The 16,594-nt window shown below is 52.2% G+C and overlaps 1 protein-coding gene across 2 annotated transcripts in view; it reads right to left on the reverse strand.

Moving 5' to 3' along the window:
* The window catches only part of RADIL (Rap associating with DIL domain), a 42,095-nt gene extending 26,853 nt beyond the window's left edge, over nucleotides 1–15,242 (reverse strand). Inside the window, exons 1-2 of one of the 2 annotated variants that reach the window (XM_077316607.1) lie at nucleotides 15,122–15,242; nucleotides 6,165–6,723 (exon numbers count right to left, since the gene is read on the reverse strand). In XM_077316607.1, the coding sequence (XP_077172722.1) occupies nucleotides 6,165–6,714 (550 nt within the window). In that variant the 5' untranslated portion in view covers nucleotides 6,715–6,723; nucleotides 15,122–15,242. Of the gene's footprint in view, nucleotides 1–6,164; nucleotides 6,724–7,544; nucleotides 7,675–15,121 lie in introns of those variants that run through there. The other variant, XM_077316606.1, reaches the window with a different exon arrangement.
* Between the last annotated feature and the right edge of the window lie 1,352 nt (nucleotides 15,243–16,594).

The following is a 16,594-nucleotide window of genomic DNA, read 5'->3' on the forward strand; positions in this document are numbered from 1 at the left end:
GAAGGCGGATGCTCGTGAAACACAGCTTTAGGCTCTGCTGAAAGGGACACGAGCAATCTGGAAAGGTTAGGAGGTGTAACTCATTCCCACTGAAAGAGACCAGTGCAAAGTGTTTTAACTGCCCGTTTCCCTATTCCCACGTTCCTCCCCAGACCATATGCTAAAAAACTATACGCGGCAGAGTCTCATCAAAGTGAAGCTAGATTCGGGTCCGGAAGGACCTAAAAGACCAACAAGGCTTTGGGGGGAGGTATCATCAAGGTCGACTTGCACAAGACGCAAATGCTTAAAAAGTCAGTTTGCACTCCGGCTAATCCTCAGCATGGCTCAGGTGTTATAATGACCTCTTTCCCCCACCCTCCAGCTTCCCTCCCTGCCTCCAAATTCCCCAAATTCCCGTCCCCACCGATCTCTCCAAATCTCCCCTCTTTCTTTCTTACAGCCAAGAATGCCACCCCGGATCCTGTGCAGCATCCTTTGCCGGCTCGGTCTTGCTGAGACGGGGTCTGAAGCGCCCTTTTCTCAAAAAAACAAAAAAATCGCAAGCTGGCAGCCCAGCGGAGAGGGCTGTGTGCCCATCGGCCAAGAGGGGCTGCATGGGATCGATGCCTTACCTTGCGGCAGGGGTCTGCAGAGCGTCCCGGAGCCCCTGACATGTGCTGAGGGCACCTGCCAGCGCCGTTCCGTGGCAGCCGGGACTTGTACAACTGCAGTGAGAGCTCAGCCTGCTTGCTGCAGAGGGAAGAGGCGATTAACTTCTCTGAACGCTCTATACAGAAAGGAGAAGGAGGGGAAGGAGGGGAGAGCCTGCCAGAAAGACTAATGGGGGTTCGACCGGCTTGCTGACATCGGAACAAAGGCTCGTTATGGTCTCCTATGGCTATCCTCGCCTCCCCCGCCCGTTCCCCCAAAGTGGAACGACCCTCCTCTGAATCTAATCTTCGCTGCAGGCAAGGGCGATGCAAAGTTGAAGAAGCAAAGTTGGGAACGCCCACTGGCTATCAGGGAGGTCCCCCCCCCCAGACACCTCAGGTGCCTAGAGCAGGCATTTATCATCCGCATGATCGGTGGTGGGGGGGAATAATACAATGCACCTTTTTCTGCACCCTGAAATCTGCCACACACCCCCCAAATGAATCGCCATGCCTTACCTACAGAAACAATTGCAAGCAGCAAACTGATGACCCCAGTTTCCTACAGGGGAAAAGGTGCTTATGCCGCGGGGTCCTTTGCTGGACAATTTCTACGATGCTCTGTTTCCATTCTGCTGTCAAGCAAAATGCAAGCAAGCCCTCTTTGCAGGGCCTCCTCCAGCAATTTCCCGCCAGGTGCTCGAAATCCAAGGTCCGCACATAAGCGGAAAACGGAATCTAGAAGACCGTAGAGGGGGTCGCTCCCTCTCCCTTTGGGACCCAAAAGGAGGCTGTCTGATCGACTCAACAACAAGCTCTTAAAAGCAAAATTAAAAAAAAAAACCCACCCACCAACCAAACCCCCCCTCCAAGTCAGCTGCTGGATTCTGAACGGGCAGGCTACCTTATTTGGTGAGGAACCGTCGCAGGGTTCTGAAATACATTTTTTTGTTTGTTTTGAATCTATCCGCCTTTCGCTGGGAAAATCCAAGAGGTGGCCCAGGAGAGGCGGGGACCCGCCGGACTGTTCACATGCCTCGGGATTAGGACCGAGAGGTGGACAAACAAGGGGATGTTCGAACGCGATAGCCCATAGCCATTTCAGGCCAAGACTGGAGTACGGCTGCAAGGCTCCCAATCGCTTGGGTTGACGTGCGCAGGAGGGATTTAGTTGCCCCTTGCATGCGCACAAGGCTCTGAAAACGCTGAGGACGACGACGGGGGCAGGCCCAACATGAATGGACAGCTTGGCTGCCACGTTATTCCTAGCAAGTGGCAGGAAAAAGGCCTGTGATGAGGGACGTGTGCCACAAACTGAGCGGTCTTTTGGGGCCGATGGAGCTGGGGTCACACCAGATACAGCCACGGATGCCTCCATTGCGCATACTTGCACATACACATGCGTCCAGCTCTGCACTTCCGCCAGGCCAAATTTCTAGCTCTGGGTTGGTCCAGCAGAGGGGCATTTCTTCCAGAGTGGGTGCGACGGTATGCCAACGCAACGGGCCACGTTCCACCATGGCGGCGTATCGGCAATCCTGGCCATAGAGTTTCCCGCAATTCCTAGAACTACCCTCGTCACTTCTGGGACGCTCTAGGAATTGTTAGGAACTCTGTGGTCAGAACTTTGGGCCAGTGGCTATGGCCTGATTTTTCTTTTTCATTTTCCGCTCCGGAAGGATCGCGTCCAGCTCGCTTTGGCCCCAGATTCTGCCCGCCAATCAGCTGGCCATAGCATCTGACCTGGCGAAACCACTCAGCAGAGAGCTGACATCTGGTCTGTGGCTAGGCTCACATTCAGTCCTCTAGTTTTCAGACGGGAGGGCTGCATGGCTCCATCCCCTCCATGCCTTGCTGCCAAAGCGAGGGGGGGCTGGCTCTCAAAATCTCTCTGTCCCGGCCGGTCCGGCCGAACTTGGCTGAAGGACAGCTGGATAGGAAAAACCAGCGAGGAGCTGAAAACCAGCTCGACTGTTCGCTCTCACGCTCTCCTGCCGCCCGAGGAACCAAGGCTCCGCTTCCTTATCTAGAGGAAAGGAAGCTTCTGTATTTATTTTGCAAAGCAGAACTGGCCAGGAGAGAAAACCATGCATGAGTTCTTATACTTGACAGAGCTCCCATCCCAGGCTCCACTAACATGCCTCCTGCCACGCTGGAAAGATAAACAAAGACCCTTTCCTGAGCATAACAGAGTCCCTTCTGAAACGCTTTTTGCTACCTCCTCTCCCTTCCACCTGCCTGGAGATGTAAAGCCTAGCTAGTGCAAATCCCCAGCAGAGCCAGCCTTGCAGGAGAAAGCGCTTGGCATTCTGGCCTGCTCAGCCAATGACCGATGAAGGCTAACAAAGCCATCACGATGCCATTTTTCGCACTGGCAGCCCCTCGCGGGTGCCATCCTTCTTGCATTTTGACCTGGAAGACTTTGTTTAAAAATGTAGCTGCTATAGAGCTATAACGCCGCTTTGCCCTCCCGGTTTTCATAGAGCCGTTACAGAGCTATAGCGCGTTCACTGAAAAACAAAAGGGGGCCGGGGATGAGTTGCCACAGGGGCTGAGATAACCACAGTGCCGAAAGCCAATGTGAAGTCACTGCAGGGCTCATGTGGAACGGAAAAGACAGACAAAAGAGTGCTGAATTCTTGCTGTCATAAAGCCAGGATGTGCTTCCAGGGGAAGCATGAAAACTCACACCAGAACTGAGGACCACTCTGTTCTTCCGGAGTGTAGCCTAGAGGGGAACGGAAGGATTTTCCCTTGCACAAATCGATACCCTTCCCCATGAGTGGCCAGTCTCCATTCCGCCCGCTATCAATAGCAGCTTTTCTGATGAACATATGAAACATATGAAACCGCCATCTAGGCCAGCATCCCGTCTCCCACACTTGCCAATCAGTGCCCTCCCCTCGAAGGTCTACAACCAGAGCACCGAGGCCAAAGCCTTCCCCATTGCTGCCCACCAGCAACTGGTATTCAGAGGTACACTGCTTTTGAGCATGGAGGTTCCATTTAGCTGTCTTGGCTAACAGCCATCGCGGACTCCGTTTCCCTCAGGTCAACTTGCTCCCCTTTTAAAGCTATCCCAAGGCCATTCCCGATATTTTCAAAATGTATACAAAATAAAGAAAAAGTAAAGTAAAGAGCCTCTTCCTTCTCTGTTGTTTTATCGTAGGATCCAACCAGAATCTAACACCCACCAGAAGATGACCCAGGAATGTAGGACAAAGGGAGGGAGGCGAGTTTCCTTGTCCTTTCTCCACGCCGTGCCTAATTTTAACCTCTGTCCTGTCCTCGTTACGTGGAAGAATCTGGAAACAAGAGCAAGTTCTCCTTCCAAATAACGTATCGCACAAAATGTCTTTCTTGGCTTTGGTCCCTGCATGCCTGGCTTGTCGAACTCCAAGGTCTTCATAGGCTTGGACTGAGAGCGATTCACAGCCGTTTGCAGAGCCAGGCAAGGCTGTGTTCACCTCCTCCCTCTGCTGCTGAGCTAGGGGTGCTGGGGACGGCCGCCTCTGCGTGCCCTGGTTTCTCACCAATTACTCAGCCCCCCCCCCCCCCGCCCCGCAGGTTAAAGGCCGCAGAGGGCACCACCTACCTGGGGAAAGGAGAAAAGAACCGCAACATGTGTGTATGCGCGTGCATGTGGGATCTGAAGGGGCATGTGCAATCGATTCCCCCTCATTATACAACCCAACTCTTTTGGAGAACCCTTTTGCCTGAACTCCAATGGCCCTGGGGGGTCTCCGTTTGACCCAATGGAGAAAACACCGAAGAAGAAGAAAAAAGGAGCTGGTTTCTTTATACCCTGCTTTTCGCTGCCCAAAGGAGTCGGCTTATAACACCCCCTTTTTCCTTCTTCCTGCCCTGGTGAGGTAGGTGGGGCTGAGGGGGCTCTAAGAGAACTGCTCTGGGAGAACAGCTCTAAGAGAATTGTGACTGGCAGAATCAGCCAGCTGGCTGCATGTGGCGGGGGAGGGCAAAATCGAAACCGGTTCCTTGAATTAGAAGCCGCCAATGTTAACCACAACACCACGCTGGCTCTTAGGTGGGACAGACAGTGGCTCCCTAGAGCTATTTCAGATCTAGAAATCGGCACAGGGGCGCTACTCACTCTCCCTGCTCCTGCAGTCTAAACCACAACCAACTCTGCACCCGAAAAAGTGCATTGTTGCTATTATTTTAAGCTGGGAGGTCTGGCGCAGCCCATATCTGCACATTTATCTTTCACCTTTACATCACTGATGCCCTGCCTTTCTCCCTGCGGGAGGCCCAAAGCACTTCACAGCATTCTCCTCTCTGACGCTTTACCCTCACAACAACCCTGCGAGGTGGGTGAGGCTGACAGCAGGCCCAAGGTCACCCAGCAGGCTTCTGTGGCAGAGTGGGGGATTCGAACCTGTGCCCTCCCAGACCCTAGTCTAGCTCTGACCACAGTGCCACAGCTGTCCTCATACGATGAGGACCGTCCCTCTTTTCTGTCCCCTGTCCCCCAGCAAATCTCCATTATGATTTTCTGCTTATTTTTTTTTTTGCCTTTGAGGAATGCCTTTTATTAAAAGGCAATTTCTTCTCCTGTGCCTCCGAGGCTTGCTCAGCTTGCTGAAGCAACGAAAACTCACAGGAATCACATTGGTGGAGGCTTCTTTTCCTGGCCATGATCACCTTCATGGCCTAGGGAACCAGAAGGGAAGCTCGGGGCTCTTGAGGTGCAGAAAAACAAGCATGTAAAGTTTCCATCCTGGGTATGGCAGATGTCGGGGTGCGATTGGAGACAAGGGACCTCTCTGTGACCCTTAGGTGTGGCCGGCCGGAGGGGATGGAATGCATGAAAATGCTCCATGTGCAAATTCTTGGCAGGGGCAGGAAACATCTCGCGTCATGCTCGTGCAGTGCCCTTTACCTGTGCTTCTGGTCTGAAAAGGAACTGGTTTTCCACCCTGCGCGACCAAAATTGTGAAGGCCTGGAGCAATGCCACCTTGCACCCAGACACTCAGCCTCACCCACCTCGCGGGGAGAGGAAGGGAAGGCAATTGTGAGCCACTTTTGAGACTCCTTCCGATTGTACGAAGCAGGGTACCAAAAAAACAACAAAAATAGAGTCCAGTAGCACCTTTAAGACCAACAAAGATTTATTCAAGGCATGAGCTTTTGAGTACAAGCGCTCTTTCTCAGACTAATGAACAACCATCCTAACTGTGTAGATATAAGTAACAACTGGAATGGCTTTAATTTAGATATTGTGACACAGTTTCCTAATTTGCCATAATTTGCTTTCGCGTTATGTCTCCACAGTTACGACGGTTGTTCACTTAGTCTGAGGAAGAGTGCTTGCCCTCGAAAGCTCACGCCTTGAATAAATCTTTGTTCGTCTTAAAGGTGCCACTGGACTCTGATTTTGTTGTGCTGCTTCAGACCAATACGGCTACCCACTTGAATCTACAAAAAAAAAAAGTTCTTTTTCTCTGGGCTCTCCCCCAAATTTCTTGTAAGTTAGCCAGCTCAGAATCCCACCCCTTGTCCGCTTTCCTTACCTGCGGTGAGGGTGTCCGTGTCCTTGGCGGCCAGCTCGTCCACCTCCGATCGCTTCCGGAGCTCGAACCGCCGGGAGAACCCTTCCCGGGGCTTCCACAGATCCTGGATGGAGAGCGGTTTCTCGTTGTCCCGCAGCACCCTCAGTCCGTCCATCTGCCACTGCTTCTCCGCCCCCGCAAAGCGTCCAATGACGTCGCAGAGGACGTAACGGTTGGCGTTGACCTTGCTTAACCCGTAACGCTCGAGGGCTTCCTTCACCAGCTCCCGGGCGCTGGAGCTGGCCGTCGCCAGGACGCTCTTGTAGTGGGTGCCGGCGCAGATGTGGCACCCAAACACCTTGAGGACCCCCGGGGCGGAGAGCTGGGTGGAGAGCTCGGCCGGGTCATCCTTGCTCTCCACCGGGTAGGCGGCCACGGAGTTGCGGTCCTTGTAGCTCAGCGTCCGGTACAGGACCTGGGAAAAGATCCGACTCTGGCGCTTGAATTTGTTCTTGGAAGGCGGGGACATGGCGGGAGGCGGGCCATAAAACACACCCTGGGTGGACGTCATGAGTCGTGGCTGGAAAAAAACAAGACACGGAATTAGTGCTTTCGGAGGGCCCGGAAAGGAGAACCACGGTGAGCGCGTGGCTGCAAGCCTTCTGAAAAGAGGGAAGACTCGGCAGACACGGCTTTGGGATTGTAAATCTGGTTTGTCTAGAATATGACTCCCGGAGCCCAAAGGGGAAGTACCCCTAAATCCTCACCTGCCACAGAATCAAAATAAAGGACACAAAGTATTAAAACACAGAATTACACAGATCTTTCTTTGAGACCATAATTCATTCAGGTTGCGGAATTTGTCTTGGCGCAGAATTTCCCCCCCACACACACTCATTATAACATATACTGATAGACGCAGAGTTATCGTGATGTTTAGTTGGGGAAGGGCAGTGATTGCAAATAGATTTCCCCCCTGTCTTTCCGAGGGACAATTTTTGTCCGATCAGTCATCTACTCCCTAGGGATGCCAGGGCACATCAATGTCCTGGCGTAATGTACACTCTTTCTCCAGAGGTGGCCGGGAGGTTAATGAAATCTGCAAGCAGATGTCAGCTCTTTGCCAGCGTCTGATGCTTTATTGTGATTCTGCCTGGTCCAAAGTCACAGCTTGTGGTGACTTGCAATTACAACAGAATGTAATTTTGCAGGATTACACCCTTTTCTATCCAGATAGAGAGAAATCCAAATGAGGGACTCTCAAACTTTCACACAATACAGAGACGAAAATCAGAAAATCTGAAGCCAAGGGGAAAACAAGAGATTATCGGGGGTTTTTCTGGCTGGTCTCTAACCCAAAGACCCATGTCCCATCCATGAGAGCTACTGGCCGGTTCTCACATGCGAGTAATCCCTGGATTCCACATTATGCTGTCCTGGGTCATTACGAGCTTCTCAGCAGAACCCAGAAAGCTGTTTTGTGTAGAGTTACAAAGATTGATTTGCCCCATCCAATGGTCTCCAGCCCTTCTAGAACTGTGAGCATATGCTATTAGAATCACATGACAGGAAGAGGTGGGGCTTAGAATTATGACCTCACCGGTGTCAAGACCAGAGGTGTGGGCCACAAACCAGGAGACCCTAGTGCAGGAGTGGCCGAACTGTGGCTCGCCAGATGTCCAGGGACTACAATTCCCATGAGCCCTCTAGGGCTCTCACATAACCCCAGGGTTCCCCAGACCCTGGTCAGGACTTCTTGCTCCATGCAACGAAAGTCCCAGGTTCAATTCTCATCATCTCCACTCAATAGCTATTAAGTTCATGCAGCCATTAGAGTGTCAAGGCTACAGCACAAGGAAGAAGCTAGCATGGGCCAGAACAGACTGTCGTAGTTTCATTGCAGTACATGAGTTCTGCCGCGCTCAAGTTCTTTCTTGCTCATTCCCATATGGCACTGTCTCCCCAGCCCCCTCTTCCCAGCCGTGGAAAGGACTCCAGGGTCCCATCATAGCTTTGGGGGCTTCCTGGTCTTACATTATCAGAAAGAGTCGCCTGCGTAGGAGCTGGAAAAACTCCAAGCCGGTTTCCCTGAAGCGTTCCTGCCGCAAGCAGCCAAGGTCACCTTCCGACCTAGAAAGAAAACGGCAATGCTTTTCCTGATTCCAAAGCCTGCTGGCTCCTGTGTCTCACTTCGTGGGCATGTTTATTCGGGTCCCTTCGTGATGCTTCTTGATGCAACGGCCTCTTTCCTTCATCCCCAGACTAAGTGTGTCCACGCACAGCCCACGTACATGTGAATGCACACATGGAGCTGCTTTATACTGAATCAGGACAGTGACCCATCAAGGCCAAATATTGTCTACTCAGAGGGCAAGCAGCTCTCCAGGCAGATGTCCTTCACACTTACCACTTTGTCCTTTTAGCTGGAGACGGTGGGGATCAAAGCTGGGACCTTCTGCATGCAGAGCAGAAGTTCCACCACTCCGCCATGGCCTCTCCACTGAAATCTTGGGTTCGCTGGAATACACATGAAGCTCGCCTTTAGAATAAGGTACCATCCTAAGGCCCTGGTCCATCAAGGGCATACTGTCTGCTCAGACTGGCAGTGTGCCCTCCAGCGTCTCAATTAGAGGTCTTTCTCACCCCCTACTGCCTGGTCCTTTCAACTGGAGATGCCAAAGGTTGAACTTGGGACCTTGGGACCAAAATTGTTGCTTAGATTATGTTGGAAGCCACTGAGACCAAGAGGACTCCGGTCCTGATTTCGTCTGCATTGATATGCCCAAAATTACCCTAGCCTTCTCTCATGCAGGGGCAGCCAACTAGGAACCAGCAGGTAACTTGGAGAGGAACGGATTGCTGCAGAGACCCTGCAGAAGTGTTTAAAACAGAAACCGCTACAATGACGGCGGCGGGAAGGGAGACGCAACGCTGCCCACTGAAAAGTGTCCTCTAACGGCACGCGAGGAGGAAAAGTTAAACCGCACCGAGGAGCTTGGCAAAGGGAGGACACGGGCTCTCAAAGGGAATTTTCCTGCACATGCTGGTTCCAGACCCGTCTGGGTGACAGATGTCAGGGTAATAAAAGCAGGGGGAAATGAGCGCATGTGTGTTTGTGGCTCGGGTGGGCTGGGGAGGGTGGAGATCTCTGGAATAACTGCATACCGGCTTCAGCGTTCGGCCTTTCAGGTCTCTGCTTGAAGGGAGCCCACCCCCAGCTTCCCAGCTGCGTAGGGAAAACAATTAAACTGTGACCATTTTGATGTCGCGGAAAGGCAGGCAGAGGAGATGGGGCGTGGAGGAGAGGGAAGGAGGGAAGCGCTACCCCCGGCACTGCAACGTGAAGAGATTTTAAACCCAAATGGCAAAGGAAGTGGGGGGAAATCATGGATCCGAAGCCTGTTGGAAGATAAGCCTTATTCCGCTTCCTAGTCAACTTGTAACTGCAACGTCACCCGACGGCAACTTCGTCCAAGCGGCTATGGAGTGTCTCCGTCTTTCTCCCTGGCCTTGCGCATCTGGTCGGCTGCATGCGGCAAAGCCTAGAACAAAAAGAGCTCTCCCTGTGCACCGCAGGCGGGTGCAGCTCGGAGCCAAGGGTGGTGCATGTGGAAATTTGAGCGAGGCGGCAAGAAACAGTGGTGGATTCATCAGCTGGGCCTGCAAGGAGGGCCTTGACGGAAATTCCTCGGGGCTATTTTGGTGAATCGCTGTTACTTAACCGTTAGGTGGCCGCCCAAAGCTGCCTCATGTCCGGTCAGACTGTCAAGGTCTGTATGGTCTTGCTTTGAAAAGGCAAAATTCTGAAGCTGGTAAAAGCCTTTGTACCTTGTTGATGGCCCTCCAGAGGAACTGTATGGCCATTGTGTGAGACAAAATGCTGGACTAGATAGTCCACTGGGCTGATCCAACAGGGTTCTTCTGAAGTTCTCATGAAGACCTCAGCTTCCATGGCCCTCCAGAGGAACTGGTTGGCTGCTGTGTGAGACAGGAAGCTGGACTAGATGGACCATTGGTCTGATCCAACCATCAGAACTCTTCTGATGTTCTTATGAAGGCCTCGGCCTCCCTGCCCTGTTGTTGGCACTCCAAAAGAACTGGTTGGCCACTGTGTGAGACAGGATGCTGGACTAGATGGACCACTGGTCTGATCCTGCAGGGCTCTTCATTATATGACTGGTAGTAGCTCTCCAAGGTCTCAGGTAGAGAAAGGTCTTCCCCAGCACTCAATATATGCAAGATCCTTTGGGTGGAAGCCTCATGAATCGAATCCAGGACCTTCCACATGCAAACCAGGTGCCTGCTCTCCCACTAAACATATCTTCTCCTCCAAACAAGACCACCAAGGGAACTGTCCAAGAGAGGGGGCTGAATGAACAGGGCAGCACATTAAGAGTTAATTCAGCAGCGAGAGGATCCAAAGCGTAATTATCAACAGTCTCCGGAATTTTCAGCAACTCAGAACAGAATCAGGATCGGCTCAAGGGCACATTTTAAAAAAAGCAAAAACCTTTATTTGCTAAGGCTGTTCTGGTATGTTGCCGTTAACAGGAAACGAATAAAAGAACAGCAGGCTCTCCCTTCTTATTTTAAGGTTGCAGAAATTACGTTAGAGGCGGTAACCGTTTAGTGCATAACCTCCCCCTTCCCTGTGCTTTTAAAACCATAAATTGCTGCAGGAGAGGGAATGCAGTTCTAGTGGAGCTTTGGCACAGAGGGGGAGAAAGACTGACCCCTTTCCTTCATGCTCGTGTCATGCATTCAGCAATCCTTGCCTACCATGGGGGCTGTGTGTGGGCATCCCCCCTCAGGGTTACCCACGCAGGCACAAAATCAGCCCTGAGGTCTATCAAAACCAGCAGCAGCTCTCCTGGGTCTTTTTCGTCACCCACCGCCTGGTCCTTTTTTAACTGGAGATGTTGGGAAGTGAACCTGGGACTTTCTGCAGGCAGAGCAGAAGCTCTTGTCTGCCTTCTCCCAGTGGCCTGTGTTGGTTTTCCCCTGCAGGGAAAACCACAGGAGGGAGACAAGAAGGGCAACTGAGGTTTTCCTTGGGTTGTCAGTGAAATACTTTTTTTTTCCTGCGCAGAGGGAAAAACAGACGTAGGCATGTAGATAGGGAGCTGAACCAGGGAGCTGTTTAAGGCATGGGGAACGGAGGGCCTATGTCCAATCCCATGTACCTAGTAAAGCAGCCTGGTAAATCTCTAATCCCCCCAAATTCCTTGAAATTGGACGCAGATATCTAGGTATCTGGAAACATTTCAGTTTTGTTATACCCAGCTGATGCCTGCAATTCAGCGTGGGTTACTCAAAACGTTCCTGCCAGCGTCTAGGAATTTTAAATGGTTTTCCAGCCCTGCTGTGAGGCTGAAAAAGCCGCCATGAGATCCCGCTCTGGAAAGACCCGCCGAAAAACAAATAAAGCAAAGCGTGGGACTGAGCTTTATTCCGGCGCGTCCCGAAAACGGTGGTCTCTGCGGGCTGCCTAATGAGGGTTTTATTATAGCAATAGCGACTCTGGGAGTAATTAGCGGATCGCGGCTCTATGGAAATGGCGACGCCCACAGCAGCTACCTGTGGATTTGCCGTAGAGACACCATGTCCTTCGGCGAACCGAACGTAGCATGAGTAGATCCCTGGCATGTTTTCACACCTTAACGGGGAAGCTCCAGTGCTCTTGTGACCGACAATTTTTCTCCTTTAAAAAACTGCCATTTTGCAGGGGGGAAAGGGGCTATTTAAACCCTTCCAATGCCCCAGCTTCACCATTGAAAATCAACAAATCTGCTCACCCAAAAAGCTGCCTTATACCGAATCAGATGCAGGCCGTTGTGGATTTCTTGCATTCTGCAGGGGGCTGGACTAGATGACCCTGGAGGTCCCTTCCTACTCTATGGTTCTACTCTATGACCAGCAACTACCTGGTCCTTTAATCTGCCAAGGAAGGGACCTCCGGGAGGGGGGGGGGCAGAGATGATTTTCTGCAAGGCAAAAAGGAAACTTTAAACATGCCAAATCTGCCCCTGAGAATCACAACCGTGAATTGTTAGGTATTAAGCTGTTATTCGGCTATAACATTATACTCCACAGAGGTCTCTCCCTGCCCCAAATCTCACCCACTCCCTGCTCTCCCCCCCAACCCAGAGCTAGCAACCCTAGGGGAGTAAGGGAGAGAACTTTTGCTTGGGGTGGCCACTATGGCCCTGGTCACCAAACAACGCTGCACCTGTTGAATACCTGTCCAGTCGCTGGAAGCACAGTTCCCTCCCACCACCCGAACACAACAGCAAAGTTTCCTTTACACAACCCTCCCATCCACAGCCCCCCCCCCCCGTCTCTTCTCTTGTCACATCATGAGACCCACAAAATTATGGGTATTTTTTTTGTAGGGGGCGTGTCAGCCAGCCAGCAAACGCCCAGCCAGCCCTCCAGACCCACAAGGTTGTCATTCGCAACCCCAGACAACCATCTGCAGGTTCGCCAGTCGCTGCTAGGCCGTGTTCGGTCGCCAACAGCAACGAGACAAGCCTCGACTCACGCCGTCTTTCGGAGGACATGAAAAATAAATACGGCTGCCTTAACCCAGCTCTTGTGGCGCTTTCCTCCTGGTTTCTCCTTCTTCCGCCACGGATGTCTCTTGCATGCATTTTGTCCGAAAGGAAACAGAAAGGAAAGCTGGGTTTGCTCAAAAGTTGATGCCGATGGCTCTCCCCGGGTTTGGCCGTGGCACTGTTTATTTCCATGTCCCCGCAGGGCCAGGATGCCCTGCAGACCGGGGCTGCCCCCCTTCCCACATTGGTCCATCTCCATCTCAGGGTTTCCAGCCTCCGTCTGCCACTTGCAGAGTCCCCGTCTCGGTGCAAAACCCACCTCAAGGTCAAGCCATTTCCGTCCGGGTAACATTCTCTGGCCACTAAGGCCTGTTTTTCCGTCTCTCCCGGATGATGCACCTGCCTGCTAGATCTCAGCTCTTTCTACGCTGGAGTTTTTGCCTGTCCCTTAGTCACAGCAGTCTCTTTTAATGGTAAGTGGCCCTTCATCAAGGGGAAATCCCTGGGGGAAGCTCCCAAATTTGGAATCCCTCTTTAATCTCTGCTCTGCCACCGTGGCGGGCTGGGTGACCTTGGGCAAATCGCCTCCTCTTTGGGTGGCCCACCTCTCAGGGTTGTCGTGAGGATAAAATGGAGGAGAGGAGGAGAATGATATCAGCTGTTTTAGGTGGCCTTTGGGGAGAGAAGCAGGGTAGAAATTAAGAAAATAAGACACATGGACATTATTGGTCTTGGGCTTGATAGGAATTGGAAGGGTTTACGTCGGGAAAGTAAATAATCATCTTTCCTTTCCAGCTTGTCGTTTTTTTGGGCTCATCTTATTACCATGTGCCAAACATTTTTATTTAGTACTGGATTTGACCGATATATTAGGCAAACCTAATTTATTTAGTTAGTTTTTATGCATTGGCAAATCGAACTGGAGGTTTTAGATTACGGTCCCAAGATGTTTTTATAATTGTTTTATTTATATGGTAAACTGCCATGAGTACTGTAAGATGGGAAGATGTTCGTTTGTACCCTGCTTTTTACTACCCAAAGGAGTCTCAAAGCGGCTTACAATCACCTTCCCTTCCTCTCCCCACAACAGACACCCCATGAGGTAGGTGGGCCCAAGAGAACTCTGAGAGAACTGTTCTGCAAGAACAGCTCTAAGAGAACCGTGACTGATCCAAGATAACCCAGCAGGCGACACGTGGAGGAGCAGGGAATCAAACCCAGTCCTCCAGATTATCGTCCACCACTCTTAACCACTATACCATGCTGGGGCAGCTAATAAATGTTTTCTATAAATAAATTTCCACACCAGGGAAACCCAACTCTGGGAGAATGGTTCCCTCTTTGGACAGGTTCCTGTCTTTATCCGGGCCCTGAAATCTAACCCACAGTTCCATTCCATGCTTTCCTGTCCACATGCTGGAAAATCACAGAAATAACATTGCATGTCATATGGCATGAGGCCTATTCCAAAGGATCACCCCAAAGTCAACCACGGCACCCCAGTAAAATAAGAACAAGTCTCCCCAGAGGCATGTTGATGTGGGAGGACGAGGGGTGCTTTGAAGAATCCCCCCCACCCCGCAAGCCTTCCGGCTGGTACAGTCCCACCCTGATTCATTTCGACTGCAAAGGCCCAATGCCAAAAAACAGGTCATTTTAAGTCTGTGCTCAATCAACACCAATGAAGGCATGCCCCGCACATGCAGTGGCAGCCAGCGCATGCTTTGAGTCCCACAAAGTCATTTCAATGCAGCCGCATAATGAAATATGCTCAGCGATCCCTCGTCATCTGCAGCCTATGCTCAGCCCCGTTGAGGGACGGCCACACGGAGGTGGAAGAAAAGAAGAACGAACCACCGAAACCTGCTCTGAGTTCTGTATTTCACCCACATTCGCCACCATGTACAGGCAGAGTCCGTCACTGGCATGAATCGCCACTGCCAAGGTGTCCTTGAGATGTGGTCTGTTTTTCGGGGGGAAGGACACACAGCAAACATGTACCAAGTCACTCCCAACCCTGAACAGAACAGTTTAACATCTCCATGACTTTGGGCCAGTTTGTTGGCTCCCCCAAGCCCCAGATCCCCGTTCCCTTTCCCCACTGGGCCACGCCATCTGGGGCCGGCGCATGAAGCACCTTCCCACCGGTGACACACAAGTGCGCTCTGCGACAGCTAATCGCCTTTTAATCCGGGCCAAGCGCCCCAGTTTCCCCCACTGATGCGCCTTCTCCTCTCCGCCCAGCCTTGTGGCATGCGCTTCGGGAAGTGCGAACTCGCTCCCCTCTGCCACCCCGGCAGGCTCCAGGGCGCATCCAGACGGTACCCCTTGCCCCGCACCCGATCCCGATCCTGATCCCGATCCGGCGCGCCTCCCCACCTGGCCAACCCAAAGCGTCCAAAGTGGAACAAGTTCCCCACGCACCTTCCGCGAGGTCTCTCCAGCCGCGCCGGGCGCATCGTCGGAGCGGCTCGCCTCGACTCGCAACAAGCGCCGAGGCCAGCCGAGAGCCCCGAGCCGAGCGCTCTTCCCTTCCTCTCCGGCACGTCCCGGCAACTGGGGCGGAGATGTCCGCGGAGCGGAGGCGGGAGCGCGGGCGGCTCCGGGGCGCCACCTGCTGGCCCGTGCGCCGTCCTCATCAGCCACAGGGCGGGGCCGCGGGAGGTGTGCAGGTGTGCGCGAGCCACGGGCAAGCCCAGGTAAAGCGCCCCTCCTGGTTGAAGGGCAGGCCCGCGCGCCACCGATTGGAGCCTCCATTCCCGCGTTACGCGTGTTTGCCCAAGCAGGGAGGGATCACACCGGCTCATCTCCTAGGTGTAGGTTTGGGGGGGTGGGGGAGAGAACCCCCTCTCTGCCCAGGTGTCCATGCGGGGTTGGATGCAGTTTAAGGCCGTCTTTTTCCCCCTTGGGAAGCCCCTGAAATGTTCTCCCGGCTTTAAGAAATCCCAAAAGTGGCGCGATTGTGCAGGATATGGCTGGGAAGCAGAGCCCCTCCCCATCCCACCCCCTCCAGGCCCTTCACGGGCCATTTGGGGACAAGGGGTGGCTCGACACGACCATCTATGAGCATTTCACCCGATAAAGGTTTCACACACTTTAAAATATATATATATTAAAAAGGAATTAATTCCCACCTGTTCAGGGAACCCTTCCTAGGCTGTAAAGAAACCCTATGGCTTCATGAAACCCTGGCTTAAGGCCTTGTTGAAAGAGGCCTATAAATAGGTTAAAGGCCTAAATTATAGGATTGCTGGCTCCAGGTTGAGAAATACCTGGAGATTTGGGGGTGGAGCTGAGGAGAGCGGGGTTTAGGGCAGAGTGTTATGTGCTCCAAATAAATGTTTTTCTCGCTCCTGGAAATCAGTTTGTAATCCCGGAGGATCTCCAGGCATCCTCTGGAGGTTGGCAACCATACTAAACTTCCTTTTTTTTTCTTTTTTCTTTTTTTTTAGGAATAGATTTGGGTGGGACACCAGGTTGGTCCAAAGCAGCTGAATAAAGTTTGAGTCCAGGGTCACCTTGAAGGTTTGATTCAAGGGGCGAGCTTTCAGGTATGCGCACACTTTGTCAGGTGGGTCGCCATGTTGATCTGGAGTTTGGGTTTGGGTGGAGGTTTTGTAAAACCTCTTGTCTGCTCATTGAGTTGGGCAGGAAGGTGAACTACAAAGGGCTCAAAGCAAGATCTTTAGGTGGGTCGCCTTGTTGCTCTGAAGCAACTGAACAAAGTTTGAGTCCAGGGTCGGATCACCAAAATTTAATTCTGGGTGTAAGCTTCCATGAGCGCGCATACTTCTTCAGACGCATTGAAGCCATTATGTGTTTGCCTCTGGGCCTCATGTGCAGCCATTTTGTCATCCGCCACCCCGGCGGCCATTTTGTGACACTGCCTTCTCTAAA

This window comes from Paroedura picta, chromosome 17, assembly GCF_049243985.1.
Source record: "Paroedura picta isolate Pp20150507F chromosome 17, Ppicta_v3.0, whole genome shotgun sequence".
Taxonomy (NCBI): domain Eukaryota; kingdom Metazoa; phylum Chordata; class Lepidosauria; order Squamata; family Gekkonidae; genus Paroedura; species Paroedura picta.